This window comes from Vombatus ursinus, unplaced genomic scaffold (assembly GCF_900497805.2).
Source record: "Vombatus ursinus unplaced genomic scaffold, bare-nosed wombat genome assembly UNPS02004704.1, whole genome shotgun sequence".
Taxonomy (NCBI): domain Eukaryota; kingdom Metazoa; phylum Chordata; class Mammalia; order Diprotodontia; family Vombatidae; genus Vombatus; species Vombatus ursinus.
In genome coordinates, this window is record NW_020944482.1 from 940817 (window position 1) to 959656 (window position 18840).

Below are 18840 nucleotides of genomic sequence, written 5' to 3' on the forward strand. Positions count from 1 at the left end.
CAACTTTCTCTTACTCCTTTCCACAAACATTCCATTCAGTAACACTGATCTTTCTGTTCCTTACATAAGGTGTTTCATCTTCTTTCTCTGTGTCTTTGCACTGACTGTGCTCATGCCTATAATTTTCTTCTACTTTACCTCCACCTCCTAGAATACCTAGGGGTTTCTTTAAACCTCAATTTAAATGACAACTTCTGCAGGAGGCCATTCCTGGTCCCCCCCAGCTATTGGTCTCTCCCCTACTAGTTATTTTCTGTTTACTTTTTGTGTATCTTGTATGAACCTGTTGATGTGCTTATTGTTTTTAGCGATTCAAATGTAGGCTTCTTGAAGGCAGGGACCTTTTGCTTTTTATATCTCCAGTGTTTGGCTCAGTTCTTGGCATGCAGTTAGGGCTTAACCAACAAGCATTTATTGTTATTATTACTACTGCTAATGATAACTAGCATCTATGTAGTGCTGTAAGGTTTGCAAAACACTTTACATATATTATCTCATTTAATCCTCATAACAACATTATTATTCCTGTTTTACAGTTGAGGACACTGAGGCACAGAGAGGATAAATGACTTGTCCAGGATCACACAACTAGTGAGTGTCTGAGACAGGATTTGAACTTGGGTCTTATTGACTCCAAGGCTAGTACTCTATCCACTTGCCTAGCTGCCTCACTTAACCAAATGCCAGGCACTGTGCTAAGCACTGGGAGGGAATTCAAAGAAAAAGCAAAAACAATTTTTGTTCTCAAGGAGCTTAACATTTCAATGGGGGAGATATGTATGAAAAATAGAGTAGATGGAAAGTCACCTTAGAGGGGTAGCCACTAGCAACTGTGGGATCTGGGAGGGGTTTGTTGCAGAAGGTTGACAGTTGAGTTGAACTTAATCTTAAAGGAAGCTAGGGATTCTAAGAGGGGGAGGTGAGGAAACTAAAATTGTACAGAGACATCAGAGTCATGTAGGAGCAGCAAGTAGGCTAGTGTAGCTGCACTGAGTGCTGAATAAATATTTGTTGATTGATTTATGGTTAGTTAACTCCTGAACATATTGGGGATTCTGCATTCTGATTCCCCTTTCACCCAATCTGTTTTCTCTTCTATTTCTGCCCCCCCCATATCCCCTTCCTATTTTCCTGTAGGATAAGATATTTTCCTGTAGGATAAGATAGATTTCTATACCCCTTTGCTTGTGTATCTTATTTTCCAGTTGCATGTAAAAACAACTTCTAACATTCGTTTCTAAAACTTTTGAGTTCCAAATTCTCTCCCCTCCTCTCTCCCCACCCACCCTTATTGAGAAGGCAAGCAATTCAACATAGGCTATACATGTGTGATCATGCAAAACACTTCCATAATAGTCATGTTGTGAGAGACTAACTATATTTCCCTCCATTCTGTGCTGGCCCCCGTTTATTCTATTCTTTCCTCTGTCCCTGTCCCTCCTCAAAAGTGTTTGCTTCTGATTATCCCCTGCCCCAATCTGCCCTTCCTTTTATCACCCCTCCCTCTCTTATCCCCTTGCCCTACTTTCCTGTAGGGTAAGATAGATTTCCATACCCAATTGAGTCTGTATGTTATTCCCTCCTCGAGCCCAGTCCGATGAGAGTAAAGTTCACTCATTCCTTCTCGCCTCTCACCTCTTCCCCTCCACTGTAAAAGATTTTTCTTGCCTCTTTTATGTGAGATAATTTACCCCATTCTACCTCGCCCTTACTCCTTTTCCCAGTACATTCCTCTCTCACCCCTTTTATTTTTTAGATATCATCCCTTCATATTCAACTCACCTTGTGTCCTCTGACTATGTATATATTCTCTCCAACTACCCATAATGAGAGAGGTCTCATGAGTTACAAATATCATCTTTCCATGTAGGAATGTAAACAGTTCAACTTTAATAAGTCCCTTTTGATTTCTCTTTCCTGTTTACGTTTTCATGCTTCTCTTGAGTCTTGTGTTTGAAAGTTAATTTTTCAGTTTAGCTCTGGCTTCTCAAGAATGAATTAAATTCCTCTATGTCATTGAATGTCAGTTTTTTCCCATCATTGATTAAAGTCAGTTTTGCTGGGTAGGTGATTCTTGGTTGGAATCCTGGCTCCTTTGACCTCTGGAATATCATACTCCAAGCCCTCTGATCCTTTAATGTAGAAGCTAAATCTTGTGTTATCCTGATTGTGTTTCCACAATACGTGAATTGTTTCTTTCTGGCTGCTTGCAGTATTTTCTCATTGACCTGGGAACTCTGGAATTTGGCTATAGTATTCCTGGGAGTTTTCCTTTTGGGATATTTTTCAGGAGGTGATGGGTGGATTCTTTCAATGTCTGTTTTATCCTCTGGTTCTGGAATATCAGGGCAGTTTTCTTTGATAATATCTTGAAAGATGGTATCTAGAGAGCTCCTCAATTCTGACAGATTAATGTGATGGAATACAATTGTGCTTTAAAAAATGAGAGGGCTGGTTTCACAGAAACCTGGGGGAAGAGTTGTATGAAACAATGTAATGAAGTGAGAAGAACCAAGAGAACAATTTATCCAGTAACAGTGTAAAGACATTTCAGCTTTGAAAGTCTCAGTATTATAATCAACACTTTGATTGTCACCTGATAATCACCTTGATTTCAGAAGATTTTGATGAAATATCTCTCTATCCCTACCAAGATTGATTAAATTGATTAGATGAAGTTGATTAAACTCAGAGTGTAGATTGAGACATATTTTTTGGACATGACTACCATGGGCAGGAAATTTTGTTTTTCTTGCTTTCTATATGAGAGAAGGGTTGATCATCTTTTGAAAAAAGTTGTAATTTCAAAAAACAAACTGGGTATTTGAGAAACTGAATTGTAATTTACTCTCATAAGAGTATACTCATACTCTAATTTGCTCTTATAAGACTCTTTTATTTTTCAGATTCCACATCTATTTTATCTTTTGGGCCTGATTTGATTAGTTAATAATCCCACAAAATCTATTAACATGCTTCTCTTTGATTTCTTGTTTTAGGTTGCTTTTCATGTGGGATGGAAAATGGATTCCGAGTCTACAATACTGATCCACTAAAAGAAAAAGAGAAACAAGGTGAGGAATGTGTGCCTTGAGTTCTTTTCCACCTCTATTCTGAAAATTTCTTAATTTTTCTTCAGATATTTCCCTGGAATCTTTTGAAAAGAAAATGTTTCCACATCTCTTTCATGAACTTTAATGGAACATTTATTTCCTTTGCTTCTTCTCTCAAAATCTTTTGACATCATCTCCCACTGTCTCCTCTTTTCCCCAGTCTCTAAACATAACGTGGTTCCATCCTTGTCAAAGCTAATCTTTTATGCCCTTGGTCCCATCTCCTCCTAATTTCTCCATATTTTTACTTTAATCATCCTCTCCTTTTCTCTAATTTGCAACCTCTTCCTGTCTCCTGGTTTTTTCTCTACTTCCTTTTTTTTTTTGTTTTGTTTTTTGTTTTTTTGCTTTTTTTGGTGAGGCAATCAGGGTTAAGTGACTTGCCTAGGGTCACACAGCTAGTAAGTGTCATGTGTCTGAGACTGGATTTGAACTCATGTCCTCCTGACTTCAAGGCCAGAGCTCTATCCACTGCACCACCTCACTGCCCCTTCTACTTTCAATCATACTGTTGTATCCCCCATCCTGTCAAACTGTCATCACTCACCTTTTTTTATCCAGACTCCTGAAAAAGTCATTTACACTCATTGTCTTCACATTCTCCCGTACTCCTCAACCCTTAGTAATCTGTCTTCTGACTTTATCATTCAACTGAAACTGAACCCTCCAAAGTTACTAGTGATCTCTTAATTGCCAAATTTGATGATCATTTTTCAGTTTGTCTCTTTTTCTGTCTATCAACACTGTTGACCATTCTCCTTCTGGATACATTTTTGTCTCTGGGTTTCATCTTAAACCTTTTATTACTCCTTCAATCTTCCTGCCTTCACTGAGTCTAAGCTCCCTCCTGGTGACACAGCTTCTCCTGACCATCAACACTGTTTACCTTTTCAGTCATACAACTGATCAAGATAAGGGGAGCCAGAATGCTTCCTGCTTTCCTGGTCACCAATGGAGGGAAACAAAGCTGTGTGCTTGCTCCCATGCTTTTTAGCATGATGTTTTCAGCCATGTTGTGAAATGCTTTCAGTGAGGGTGAGCATGGCATCAAGGTCATCTACCACACTAATCAGGCCAAGGTTGGATAAGTAGACAATTTTTAGGGCACCTTTTCTAGCCCCTTCCTAACACCAGGAGGTGAGCAGTGGGATCCTTAAAAGGCTGCTGAGACACCCAGAGGGCTGCCAGATCCCACTGCTGCTTTCAGTGAGAAAACGACCCTATGGCCTATGCTGCCTGTGTACAGGATTGTGACTACAGCTTCCAGTGTATCTGAACGTGTTCCTTCATCGCTTACCTGTCACCACAGGACTTTGAGTTTGGAAAAGTAGTAAAATGGTGTGGGTGGTATCTTTTGATTTGTGTGTAAATTGGATTTAAGTGAGGCAGAGTTGCATGAAGTCATTGGCCTCACTCTTTCCTCCAGAGTCATCCCAGTCTAATGGCAAGATAGAATCAAGATGACTGGTGGTGGCTCAACATGCAGTGGATGACCTTGGTGTCTTCAATGTCTTAACTAAGCTCTAAGTACCTGCTTCAGCTGTCTTCATGGTATGGAACAAATTGTTCTCATCCACTCGTTGTACCAGAGGAAGTCTTCACATGCTTGGGTTATATACCACCCTAACTTACCAACGGGGTTTGATACCCCTCAGTTACCCTTGACCTGGTTTTAGACCATCTACCAAAACGGTTTACTGGGATGTGGTTGCTGCACATGCTACAGCTTCTTGGAGCCACAGGTGAGAGTTAGGTGGAATAGGTGAACATCAGAGGTGGAAAGCAGCCCTGAAAAGGGCTCAGCAGCCATTACATCAGAGGTACTAGTCTTCCCTGAACACATCCTACACTCCAGCTGCTATCAGAAATGGTCTTAAAGCACATCTCTATCTGACCATGTTACTTCTCTACTTAGTACGCTCCAGTGGCTGTTTGTTTACTCTAGGATCATTTATTTCATTTTTATCATAAATTCTAAAATTTATGTTTTTCTAAGTTTTACAATGTACATAATCATTAGTGCAATAATACATATGTATATATGCATATGTAGTATATAAAATTTATACATAAATATACACATATTGAGGGTATGTGATCAAACATTATTTACTAATAGGATTATGGGATCTAAAACGTTTGGAAATTCCTGATTTAAGTCAATTATGTGACTGTAAAGATAACTGTTTTCAGCAGTAAATTGTCAGGAAAAGCCTGCCTTTTCCCTCATAAGATACTATTGATACATATGTTTAATTTTTTTCCCAACTTCTGTTTCCTCAGATACTGAGTACCTCCAGTCCAAATGTGTTCACATCATTGTTTATTACTGACTATTAAAACATTGTTAGATTTGTACCATTTTACTTCATAGAACAGAACTAGTCCACCTCTGATTTTGTCCAGTTGTTTAATTGTGTCTGACTCTTTGTGGCCTTACGGATTATAGCACACCAGGCCCCTGTCCTCCACTATCTCCTGAAGTGTGTCCAAGCTCATGTTCGTTGCTTCTGTGTACTGTCTATCCAGTTCATCCTCTGCTGTGCCCTTCTCCTTTTGCCTCCAATCTTTCACAACATCAGTGTCTTTTCCAGTGAGTCCTGTCTTCTCATTATATGGCCAGAATATTTAAGCTTCAGCTGTTTCATTTGTCCTTCTAGTGAATAGTCTGAATTAATTTCTTTAAGTATGGACTGATTTGATCTCCTTGCTGTCCAAGAGACTCTTCTGGGTCGATATTTTCTGGACTTTCAGAGGTCAATGAAGGAGGGTGAGAGTGACTTACTTCTTATTCTGCCATCTTGGCTCCTGGAAGCAGACCAAGAGACTCTCAGAAGTTTTTTCCAGCAACACAATTTGAAAGCATTGATTCTGTGGCACTCAGCTTCCCTTATAGTCCAACTCTCATAGTCATACATTGCTACTGGAAAAATCATGGCTTTGACTATATGGACCATTGTTGGCGAGGTGATATCAGATAAAATCTGACACTGCTTCCATTTCTTCTCCTTCTGTTTGTCAGGAAGTGATGGGACTAGCTGCCACGATGTTAGTTTTTTTAATGTTAAGCTAACTTTTACATTCTTCTCTTTCACCATTAACAAGAAGCTTCTTCTTCACTTTCTGTCATCAGAGTGGTTTTGTGTGCATATCTGAGATTGTTGCTGTTTCAGCATTCTTAATTTTGGCTTTTGATTCATTCAGCCTGGCATTTTGCATGTTGTCCTTTGCATATAAGTTAAATAAATTGACAGTATGCAGCCTTATCATACTTTTTTCCCAATCTGTTGTTTTGATGCAGTTTGGGGTTTCTGGGAACCCTGAAATGCTAAGAGGCAGAGTCCACCTGGAATGGATTCTTGCACTCCAACAGTCTCCTGGTCCAATGACAAAGTTTTTTGTAATGCCAATGGAAGCAGACAAAGTTCCTAGTGAACTTGTAAACTAATGAGAATGAGGTTAATGCTTATATATAAATGGGACTGTGAAAGGATCTGGGTGGGATTAAGGAGTGATAAGTAGTCTGGGATGAGCCAGGTGCAACAGTGAAATGAATGTCAAGTAAGCTCATTAGGTGTTGGAGGTGGACTGGGGTGGGCCAGTTGCCTTGGAGGGAGATGCCAGTGATCTGGGCTGCTGAAATGTGTGGGAAAATTCAGTCATGGAGGTTGCTTTCAAAGATAACGGTCTTTTCTTTTTAGGGGTCCAGGTCCCATCACCCAATCAGTTCCATTTTTTGGTTCTAACTGTTGCTTCTTGGCCCTCATCTTCCTCAGGAGATCAGTGAGATGATCTGATATTCCTGTCTCTTTGAGGACTTGCCACATTTTGTTGTGTAATATCATTTTTATTCTGTTAGTATAGACAGTGAATTTTTTAAAACAATTTCTAAGTCCAATGTCAGTACCTTCTATCAGGTAGACTTATTTCATTTGGTAGTTATCAATTTCATTAGATTTTTGGAAGACCTAGCTCAAGAAAGAGAAACATGATGTTTAAAAAATTCAAGAGACCATAGTTTCTGGGTAATTTAATCATTTTATTAATAAGGCTAGCATGTTATTAATAAAAAAGGCAAGTGACACTCTTGAAGGCCAAAAACCCCTCTTGGCGGTGGGCTCACACCCACCCATATGCTCGTGGAAGAGTGGAGAGTGTTCCCAAGGGTGGCAAACAGTTCTGATTGGTTAATAGTTAATGACAAAATAAATATTATGAGATATGGGCTCATTCTAATGAGAGTCTTGAGGGTATATGACTTGAATCACTCAAGTCTTGGTCAAAGAGACTTAACAATTTCCATATTACCTGTCTGACAAGAGGGAGAATCCACATTTTCTCAGACCTGTCTTGAGTAAAAAACAATGAGCAGGAATCCATCCATTAGCCTAAACTTGGAATTTCTTTTAGATTTTAGCCTGGTTAAATCTTTGAGAAAGATTTCCCACACTAATTGATTTCTGGATGAGGAAGTAGGAAAGGGGAAAGACCTTGGTCTTGATTCAATAATTAATTATTAATACAGGGAAGAAAGAATCATTTTTCTTGGAAATCAAGCCAGAATAGAGTGGTTTTACTTGCCCAGATTGCTGGAAGCTGTAATTCATGACCAGTTCTTCCTCAGCTGACCTCCCCTCTTTAAAGGTAAAGTAATGGGAAGGGATTGTGGCACACCTTCTAATTAAATATCAGCCAATCAAGGTTTCCATCCCCTTGTTAGGGGAGGACTGGCAAACACAAACACAGAAATTTAAGGTGACCCAAATTTATGCCTTTTTGTCTTTGGTCACAGGAGAGACCTCTGACCATGAGTTTATTCATTATTAGCTGTTAGCAGAAAAAAGCCTTACACGAATTACACGAAGCCATTGTTTGAACCAGGAAGAAACTTTATTTACATGGTGGGGGCACAGTCTGACAGATACACACCTTTTTATTCCCAATTCCTGATTGGAATTTCTCTCCTGTTTCCCCATTGGCTGGGTACTATAGAGGTTACAGCCTGTCCTCACCTAATTTCCCCACCTGAGTCTCTGACCCTAATTACATCTCCCACTCCCCACAGTTCAGGGGCCTTCATCCACTTTTGCTCTTATTTGGGAACACCACTTTTGATGTTAATCTATACCTAATCTCAGAACAGGTTTTTGACCTGGTTTGTCTATTCACCTACCAATAGTGTTTTCTTATTCTAATTTATGGCTTCTATTGTTCAACTTCCATCTAACCCTTAGATTGCATTTTTCAGGCGACTTTTGTGAAAGTGAAAAATAGCTTTTTCTCACATACCTCAAACCCAGTTTAAACTGATTTTTAATGCTCTAGAGTGTGCTGTCACATTGGTGTCCGCACCCTGATGAGTAATATGCAGAAGCAACATCCCCAACCACATTTTTACATTGGTCAGTCTAATTAATAAGTTGATCTTTCATACCCAGAACTTTGTCTCTCAGAATTTTATTTGCAACACACTCTATTTCTTATCCAGTACCAAATAGTTTTAATGATTATTGCTTTGTAGTATAATTTGATATCTGGTGCTACTAACTAGGCTTCCTTTTTTTCCCCACTTTTTTCATTAATTCCCTTTAGATTCTTAATCTTTTGTTCCTTCAGATGAATTTTTTTTTAGCTATATATTGTAGGCTTTTGGTAGTTTGATTGGTATAGCACTAAATAAGTAAATATAGGTAGTGACAATACAAAGCAAATGTATTATCATTTTTATTACATTATGTTGAGGTGTAGGGGTGTAGGTGTGCTGGGACCCCAAAATAATGAGAGCAAGAGATGCAGGTCCTGCCCCAATGAATTCAACCCAAGCCTTCTTTCAGCCAAAGACAAGGTTTATTAGAACTCTTGAGTTGAGCGAGATTCCTAGTGAGTCTGCACTATTGGCTAGATTTTAAGAATCTGAACACCTTAATGGTAGCCAAGACAGAAATACTGTGGGAGGGATATAGGAGTGGTCATAGTCTGAGGTGACTGTGAGGAGAGGTCTAGGGAGGATCTGGATGGGAGTGGCCTGTAAGCTGGGGTGACTGTTAGGTAACAATGCCAGGGACCTTGTCCATGTGACCAAGTGAGACAGGTCTAGATAGGTTCTCAGAGTGGAGGTCTAGGGTGGGGCCAGGTGCAGACAATGAAAGGGCAGTTAATTAACTGGGAATGGGGATTGCCCCAGGCAAAAGTATGGGCACTTTCTCCTTGCCTCTTGAGAGGTTCTTATCCATTGTCTTTTCATAAACCCTCCCCTGATTGACCTTGTGAACCAAGCACTTTTCACACAAATAAAGACAAATCTAAACAATTGGAGAAATATTTGTGCTCATGGGTAGGCTGAGCCAATATAAGAAGATGACATTTCTACCTAAGTTAGTTATTCAGTGTCATACCAATGAAACTACCAAAGAATTATTCTGTAGAGCTACAAAAAATACTTATAAAACTCAACTGGAAAAATACAAAGTCAAGAATATCAAGGGAATCGTTGGGAAAAAATGTGAAGGAAGGTAGCTAGCAGCACCATCTTAATAGTGGTATTGCTGGGTCAAAGGATATAGGCAGTTTAAGAACTCTTGGGGCATAATTCCAGATCGCTCTCCAGATGGTTGGATCAGCTCACAAATCCACCGGTAATGAGTTAATTAAGGTCCCAGTTTTTCTACATCCCCTCCAACATTTTTGACTTTCCTCTTCTATCATTTTAGCCAATCTGATAGGTGTAAGGTGATATCTCAAAGTTGTTTTAATTTGCATTTTTCTAATAAATAATGATTTAGAGCTTTTTTTATGACTATAAATTGTTTTGATTTCTGCATTGGAAAACTGCTTGTTCATATCTTTTGACTAATTATCAGTTGGGAAATGACTCATATTCTTACAGATTTGACAAAGTTCTTTATATATTTGAGATATGAGATCTTTATCTGAGGAACTGTCTATAAAATTTTTTCCCGGGTTTCTGCTTTCCTTCTGGTCTTGGCTTCATTGATTTTAGTTGTACAAAACTCTTTTAGTTTAATGTCATCAAAATTACCGATTTTACACCTCACAACACTCTGTCTCTTGTTTGTTCATAAATTGTTCATAAATCTGATATTCATAAGTCTGATAGGTAATATGTTCCATATTTTCTAATTTTCTTGTAATATCTCCCTCAATATTTAGGCATGTATCCATTCAGACCTTATCTTGGTAAATGATGTAAGATGTTGGTCTATACCCACTTTCTGTCAGACCAGCTTTCCAGCTTTCCCACCAATTTTTACCAAATAATGAATTCTTATCCCAAAAGCTTAAGTCTTCACACTTGTCAAACACTAGGTAATTACATGTATTAGTGGCTGTGAATTGTATGTCTATCTGTTCCACTGATCTCCCTTTCTATTTCTTAGCCAATACCAGATAGTTTTGATAATTACTGCCTTATACTTTAAGATCTCGTGCTGTTAATCTTCCTTCCTTTACGTTTTTTTATTAGTTCCTTTGATATTGTTAACCTTTTATTCTTCTAGATGAATTTTGTTATTATTTTTTCTAGCTCAGTAAAATAATTTTTTGGAAATTTAATGTAAATTAATTTAGGTAAAATTGTAATTTTTGTTATAATGACCCTACATGCCCGTGAATAATTAATATTTTTATTTATTTAAATATGATTTTATTTGTATAAAAATTTTCTTATGATTTTGTTCACATAGTTCCTGGTTTGTTTTGGCAGGTGTACTCCCAGCTATTTTATATGTCTAGGGTTATTTTAAATGGGGTGTCTCTAGCTATCTCTTCTTGCAGGGTCCTGTTTCTACCTATAAGTCACTTAACTTGTCTTTACAAAATTTAGATGCTGTAGTATTTGGTGCCTGTAGATATAGTGTTGATATTGTTTCTTTGTCAGTGGTACCTTTTATCATAATGTAATCTCCCTGTTTATGTCTTTTAATTAAATCTATTTTAGCTTTAGTTTTGTCTGAGATCATGATTGCTACCCCTGCTTTTTTTTTTTAACCTTAGCTGAAGCATAATAAATTCTCCTCCAGTTCTTTATTTTAACTCTGTGTGTTTCTCTCATTCTTAAATGTGTTTCTTGTAAGCAACATATTTTGGATTCTGATTTTTAATCCATTCTCTTATGTTTCCTTTTATCCCATTCACATTCAAAGTTATAATTACTATTTGTGTATTTCCTTTCATCCTATTTTGCCTCACTATTGTCATTCTCTGCTTCTCTTTTTACTCTGTCTCTTCTCTAGTTTATTTCTAATCACTACCTCCCTAATCCACATCCTTTTAAGGAATCTCTCCCTATCCTTTCCCTTTCCCTTCTATTTCTTATTCTAACTACATCTCTAAGAGTCCCTCCCTTTTTCTCTCTGCCCCCCTAAATCTTAATCTGTACACCCTCCTAAAAGTTCCCCCCATCCTTTAACCCAGATCTGATGAGAGTAAGTTTCCAGCGTTACCAGCCCTCTACCCTCAACCTCTTTCCTCTGTATCAGTTCTTTCTTTCATACCTCATTTGCATAAGATAATTGCTCCTTTTTAACCTTTTCCTGCCCAGTTTTGCTTTTTAGAATCACCCCATCATACTTAGCTCAGCCCCAACTTTTCTTTTAAAAAATGCAAGTACTGATGACAATCTTAAGAATACTGATAACATTTTCACGTATAAGAAGTAAACAGTTTGACCTTATTGAGTCACATGTAATTGGTCTTTAATGTTTATCTTGTATTTATCCTGGGTCTTAGATGTTGAATTTTCCATTAAGTTCTGGTCTTTTTGTCACAAATACCTGCAAGTCTTTCACTTGCAGGTATTTGGGACAAAATCAAGTAAATATCCATCTATTTATTTATTTATTTATTTATTTTGTTCAGGGTTATACTAAACTTTACTGGGTAAGTTACTTTTGTTTGTAGTCCCAGCTCTTTTGCTCTTTGAAATATAGTGTTTGAAATATCCAACCACTCTGGAGAGCAATTTGGAACTATGCCCAAAGGGCTATGGAACTGTGCATACCCTTTGACCCAGCAATATCACTACTAGGTCTAAATCCTGAAGAGATCATTACAAAGGGAGAAGTACCCACATGTACAAAAATATTTATAGCAGCTCTTTTTGCGGTGGCAAAGATTTGGAAATTGTGGGGCTACCCATCGGTTGGGAAATGACTGAACAAGTTGTGGTATATGAATGTAATGGAATAGTATTGTGCTATAAGAAATGATGAACAGGCTGACTTCAGAAAAACCGGAAAGACTGAATATGAACTGATGCTGAGTGAAGTGAGCAGAAACAGCAGAACATTGTACACAGTAACAGCAACAATATGTGATGTCTAACTTTGATAGATTTCTCAGCAAGACACCAGGACTGCCACCCAGATCTAAACACAGGCAAAGCAAGAGAATCCTGCCTCAGTACCGGCAAAGAGATCCTGCAATCCCCCTCTAATCAGCTGTTCAATCCCCTTACTGTTTTGTGAGCCAAGAGCTCTGGAAACAGCTGCTACTGCCACCGTGGGGCTGCACTAGGGCCAGGGCTGGACCATGCTCCTCTCTAACCCAAGTCCCACAGACCTTTCCCACTAATCTTCTAAGTTGTCTTTGGAGTTTGTGGGTTGAGACGTCTGGAAACTGCCATAGCTGCCTGTGATTCAGTCCCCTGAACTCTGGGGTTTGCTGGGGCACCTGTCTTTGCCTGCGTGGCCCACACTGAACTGCCCTCCTCTCCCAGCCTTTCGAAACAGACCTTTTCTGTCGAACATGCAGGTTGTCTTGGGCTGGAAATTTCACTGTCTTTTTGTGGGTTCTGTTCTAGAATTTGTTCAGAATCATTTTTTACAGGTATTTGGGGGAGAGCTTAAGCAATGCTTTTACTCCCTTGGATAGATCTTAATGGAGAATCCTGTTGGGTAGTGCTAACATGCATGGAAGTGAGGAGTTTGCAGCTCTCCTTGGATATGGGAGTTAAATATTAAGGAAAGGTACATAACTTTGTTGTAGTAAGTAATGTATTCTACTTTATTGTTGTTACTGACTAAATTATGTGTAGATGGAAGATAATTCTTATAAATAACTTCAAAGCCATGTTTTATATTAAAGTATGAGTGAGTGGATGGATTTTGAATGTGGAATTTAGCCTTGAGTTAAATAATCACAATCACTAAGGCAGTTTTCTGTGCTCATGTTTATACTCATTTTTATGTTGTGGTGACGTAATGCTAAGAAACGCTTTTCATGGCAACACTGAGATGGGTAGTATAAGTATTCCTATCCTTTTTTTTTTTTTTTTTGCTTTTTTGGTGAGGCAGTTGGGGTTAAGTGACTTGCCCAGGGTCACGCAGCTAGTAAAGTGTCTTGTATCTGAAACTGGATTTGGACTCACATCCTCCTGACTCCAAGGCCAGAGCTCTATCCACTGTGCCACCTAGCTGCCCCATAAGTATTCCTATCTTAAAAACACAAGGAAACTGAGACTCAAAGAAGTGTTAGATCTGGGACTCAAATTCAGTTGTTTTAATGTTGATACTAGTTGTCTTTTTATGCTGTATTCTCTTCTGCAAAGATAGGCCCAAATTAATTTCTTCTTGTGTGTGTGTCTTTTAAGTATTTTGGTTCCTTGGGAGTTATTGGTTTTTGTTTTTATATTTAATAGATTAAGTGAATTAATTAAGTTGTTATGATTTATCCAGTCCTGTATTCTCCACACAGTAGATAAATGATAGTAGGTGTAGAAATTGTTTTTAAAATTACTCCTCTGGGGGCAGCTAGGTGGTGCAGTGGATAGAGCACTGGCCCTGAAATCAGGAGGACCTGAGTTCAGATCCAACCTCAGACTAAACACTTGACACTTACTAGCTGTGTGACCCTGGGCAAGTCACTTAACCCTAATTGCGTAAAAATAAAAAAATAAAAAAAAATCACTCCTGAAGTGACCTATAACTAATTCATGAGGTAATCTCTTGAATTTGTCCCTTTTCTTCTACTTGCAGCACAGCTGCCCTTGTCCACTTAAACCAGGCCTACACAGCATAGGGGCTGCAGGCCTCTTGGAGCCTGTGAAAAATGTAGGGTTGCCATTGTGTACTCTCTCTCTAGTATAACCTGTCTGTGGCCCTAAGAAGTTTACAAGTTGTGTAGGTCTGATTTAAACCCTGAATTTTCTTAGGAACATTCTGAAGATCATCTGGCAGGATAAGATACCAGACACTGAGCTCCTTTCTGGAACTAAACTACCTAACATTCAAACTCTACTGCAGAGAGCACAACTCTGATGGGCTGGCAACGTTGTTTGAATGCCAAATATATACGCTTGCCAAAAAGACTATTTTATGGAGAACTGACACAAGGTAAAACACTCACATGATGGTCAGAAAAAGTGATACAAAGACACTCTCAAGGTCTCTCTGTCTTTCTCTTTTTAATCAACTAATTAATTATCTGATTTTTAGTTTTCAGCATTCATTTTTATAAGATTTTGAGTTCTAAATTTTTCTCCCATCCTTCCCTTCCCTTCCCCCTCCCCAAGACAGCATGCAATCTGATATATACTATGCATGTACAATCATATTAAAGATATTTCCACATTAGTCATGTTGTGAAAAAAGAGTCAGAACAAAAGGGAAAAACCATGAGAAAGAAAAAAAAGAGAGAGAAAATAGTTTGCTTTGACCTGCATTCAGACTCCATAGTTCTTTCTCTGGATGTGGATAGCATTTTCCATCATGAGTCTTGGAATTGTCTTAGAGCATAGCATGTCTGAGAAGAGCTAAGTCTATCAAAGTTGGTAATTATACAGTGTTTCTGTTACTGTGTACAGTGTTCTCCTGGTTCTGTTCATTTCACTCATCATCAGTTCATGAAACTCTTTCCAGGCTTTTATGAAATCTGCTGCTCATCATTTCTTATGGAACAGTAGTATTCCACTACTTTCATTTACCATAAGTTGTTCAGCCATTCCCCAATTGATGGGCAGCCCCACGATTTCCAAATCTTTGCCACCACAAAAAGAATTGCTGTAAATATTTTTGTACATGTGGGTCCTTTTCCCTTTTTAAGGTCTCTCTCTTAAAAACTTTGGAATTGTTTGTGTGACATGGGAGACACTGGCACAGGACCGCTCTATGAGCAGAGCAGAATTGAAGTAGTTCAAAAGAAACATGAGATGCACACACTTAGAGATTTGCTCCCCAAATGTTCACATGGACAATTTGTGCTTGACCTGTGGTAGAGTATTCTGAGCTTTTATTGGTTTGCTCAGCCACAGTTGGACACACTGTAACTTGACTCTAGCATAGTGATATCATTTTGGTTCTCTTCAAGAACGAAGTACAACTACCACCTCTCAGCTGGACTATTGTCTTCTAACTGCCCTCTCTCCTCCACCTTATCCCCAACCTCTCTCCTCTCCAATCTGTCTTTCATACAGTTTCCAAAAGATCACAGGTAACTTTTTATCATGTAGGTCATATGGAAATCTGCTTAATTTTTCCTTTTATGCAGTTAATTAGTAATTTTGAATATGTTTAGAGATATGCTTTTCATTTGACAAGAAATATAATTGTTATTAAAGACATGTCTAAGATGTCTTCATAAGACAATTAGATGTTACTCCTAATATCTAGTCTAAATAGAAACTTTTTATGCAGACTCTAACCAATGTTGTGTGGTTTATGTTTCTTAATCATTATTTGTATTTTTATTTACTTGCTTATTTTTTTCTATTTATTTTAAAATTTTAAAAATAAAAATTTTATTTAAAAATTTTTAATATTTATATTTTGATATTTATCATATCAATGTTCTTTAACACTAATATAATAAATATCAAAATTTTGGTCCTTCTCATAACTTCACATCCTGGTAATTCTAGTGTTTTCTACTTCTTTTTTTCCTACTTTTTCTATTTCTGTTTTGTTTTGTTTTTTTCTTTTTTTCTACTTTTTTTTGAATGATAAGAATGCAGTAAGGGGCATTGTATGTGTTTGTCTATCAAACTGAAGCATTGAGTATGATGTATTTTAACTTTATTTTTTTTTAATAATTCTTTTCAGAATTCCTTGAAGGAGGAGTTGGCCACGTGGAAATGTTGTTCCGTTGCAACTATTTAGCATTAGTTGGTGGTGGAAAAAAGCCAAAATATCCCCCCAATAAAGGTACAGTAGTCATACATTTAAGAAGTTTTTACATTGTGTAATACTGTTGCAGCCAGGTGGTACAGTGGATAAAGCTCTGGCCTTGTAGTCAGGAAGACCTGAGTTCAAAGGCAGCCTTAGACCAAACACTTGGCACTTACTAGCAGTGTGACCCTGGGCAAGTCACTTAACCCCAATTGCCTATAAAAAAATGGCCCATACTTTATGTCAGTGTGGGAATGAATTGTTAACTTGTAATTTCTTTTCCTAGAGGTTGTAAAGAAACTAGATACTTTTCTTTTTTTCTACCTCTTTTGTACCCACAGAAGATTAAAATTAATCCTGTATACTTCTGTTCTTTATCTTATTTATTAATTGATTAAGTAATTGATTTTGCCCTGTAACTACTTTTGTTCTTAACTGCTTTTAAGTCATGGCTTTTTATCTCTGAACTTATTTTAGAGTTCAGATGGCCTATACTGGATTAAATTTTAAAATCCATCTGTTCTTACCACCAAGAATTCTGCTAACTTTGGGAAATGTGTGTGAACAGAAAGGGAGTGGGGTCTGATGTCTTTGCTCCACCAAGCTCTCCTTCAAGATAGCTTTTCATGTGCTTTGCCTGTGCCTTTGTTTTTTGTTTTTTTGTTTTTTTGTTTTAAAACAAAAGTATGAGGAATCCTTTTTTAAAAAAATAAATTAGGGGGCAGCTAGGCGGTTCAGTGGATAGAGCACTGGCCCTGGAGTCAAGGACCTCCATTCAAAATCTGGCTTCTGACACTTGACACTTGCTACCTGTGTGACCTTGGGCAAGTCACTTAATCCCATTGCCTAGCCAAAAAAAAAAAAATTAGTAAAATAATTAATAGCCATATGTAAGTAAAAAAAAGCAGCTTAACTTGATGAGTTTTTTCATGGGCATAAAAGTTTCAACTTAAGTGATAATTTAGATTTGTAACAATGAATATTGGGTTTTAGTGAACATAACAGATAAGCTTTAAATTCTATATTTAGTTCAGTTTAGATATGAAGTAGAGGCAGAAAGAGAAATTTGGAGGAAGAGAGGGTAAATGAGAGAGAGAGAGAGAGAGAGAGAGAGAATGAAAGATGTGAGAAAGAGAAATAGAGATGCATGAACACAGGTGCATAGACCAGATGAGTGATATTGAAGTGTTTTTCTAGTTTATATTCTACTCTTAATTTCTTCTGTGTACGTCAGAGTGTTATCACTGTCCCACTCTCCTTTGATTTTTTTTTTATTAGCTGATTAACTGCTGTTCACAGCTATTCAGTTACTCTTTTAAACCATTGGAGGTTCTGTTCTGAATCGAGAGCCCCAGCATCCTATTTCTTTGGTTGCTCCCATAGCTGAGTGAAATGAAGTTGGGTTCCCCATTATTAATTTTAAGCCATATTCAGAACGATTTGGTACAATTTTTTTATTTTTTTAGGCAATTAGGGTTAAATGACTTGCTCAGAGTCACACAGCTACTCATTGTCAAGTGTTTGGTCTGAGGCTGTATTTGAACTCAGGTCCTCCTGATTTCAGGGCTGGTGCTGTATTCACTGCACCACCTAGCTGCCCCCAGTTATTTGAATTTGAATGCTTTTAGGTGTCATTCTACTCATCCCACTTATAATGTAAAATAACATGGAAACAAAATGATGTAAAGTGATATAGCTCTATCATTCTGTACCTAGATAATAGAGCAATATGGGGACCATATAATAGAGAAAAGAAAAATATTACTCAATTGACTTACCATTTGTATTGGAGAGTTACTGGACCAAGCTGATCAGAAGCCTTGGGAATTGAAAATGAGCAAAAGGAATAAAATCATGACTAGGAGGAGCAAATATGGGCTTTCATTAAATTGTGAATCATATGGACTGTGCAGATCCAGGGGAGGAACCCTAAGTTCTTAACCCTTTATGGGGGTTTTCAACCTTAGGTTGTTGGTATACATTTGTAGCACTGTATAGGTTGATGGGAAATGGAGGAGAGTGTTATTTGGTTCCTTACCAGCCCATGCTGTAGCCTGTCATGAGAAGGACTGATCGTGGTAGTCTGGAGGACTCTGTAAATACCAAGTGGAAGGCAGAGGCTTAGTATAGAGGGAAAATGGAAGTGTCTTGACTATTTACAGGCTCAGGTCTGAGTCTTTGCTGAGTCTTTGTATTTTTTGGTTGAGCCCAGGACAAGAGGATTCATACCTCATCAAAGAGTTCACTCCATGTTCAGGAGATAAAGGAGGAATTTAGTTCTTCCTGGGACTCTGAGACACATTTATTATATTAATACTCTTGCAACATAATTAAAATATTTGCTAGATTTAAGTGTAAGAGGCAATATGATGGTCCACAGGGCGCCCTCCTCTGTGTCTTTAGGAAGTTTATTTTAGACATTACGATTTAAAAACAGTTACAACGCTTAAGACCGTCAGTTAGGGAAATATATACTATTTTAGGTGGAGGTTTGGTTCTTTCCCTTAATTTATTTTTTATTTTTATTTTATTTTTATTCTGCTTTTTGATGAGGCAGTCAGGGTTAAGTGATTTGCCCAGGGTCACACAGCTGGTAAATGTCATGT

At 37.8% G+C, this 18840-nt stretch overlaps 1 protein-coding gene across 3 annotated transcripts in view; it reads left to right on the forward strand.

The window, feature by feature from the left end:
* The window catches only part of WDR45B (WD repeat domain 45B), a 71569-nt gene that overhangs the window by 17460 nt on the left and 35269 nt on the right, over positions 1-18840 (forward strand). For all 3 annotated transcript variants that reach the window (XM_027840966.1, XM_027840960.1, XM_027840950.1), the window contains exons 2-3: positions 3000-3074; positions 16169-16270. In XM_027840966.1, the coding sequence (XP_027696767.1) occupies positions 3000-3074; positions 16169-16270 (177 nt within the window). The remainder of the gene's footprint in view (positions 1-2999; positions 3075-16168; positions 16271-18840) is intronic.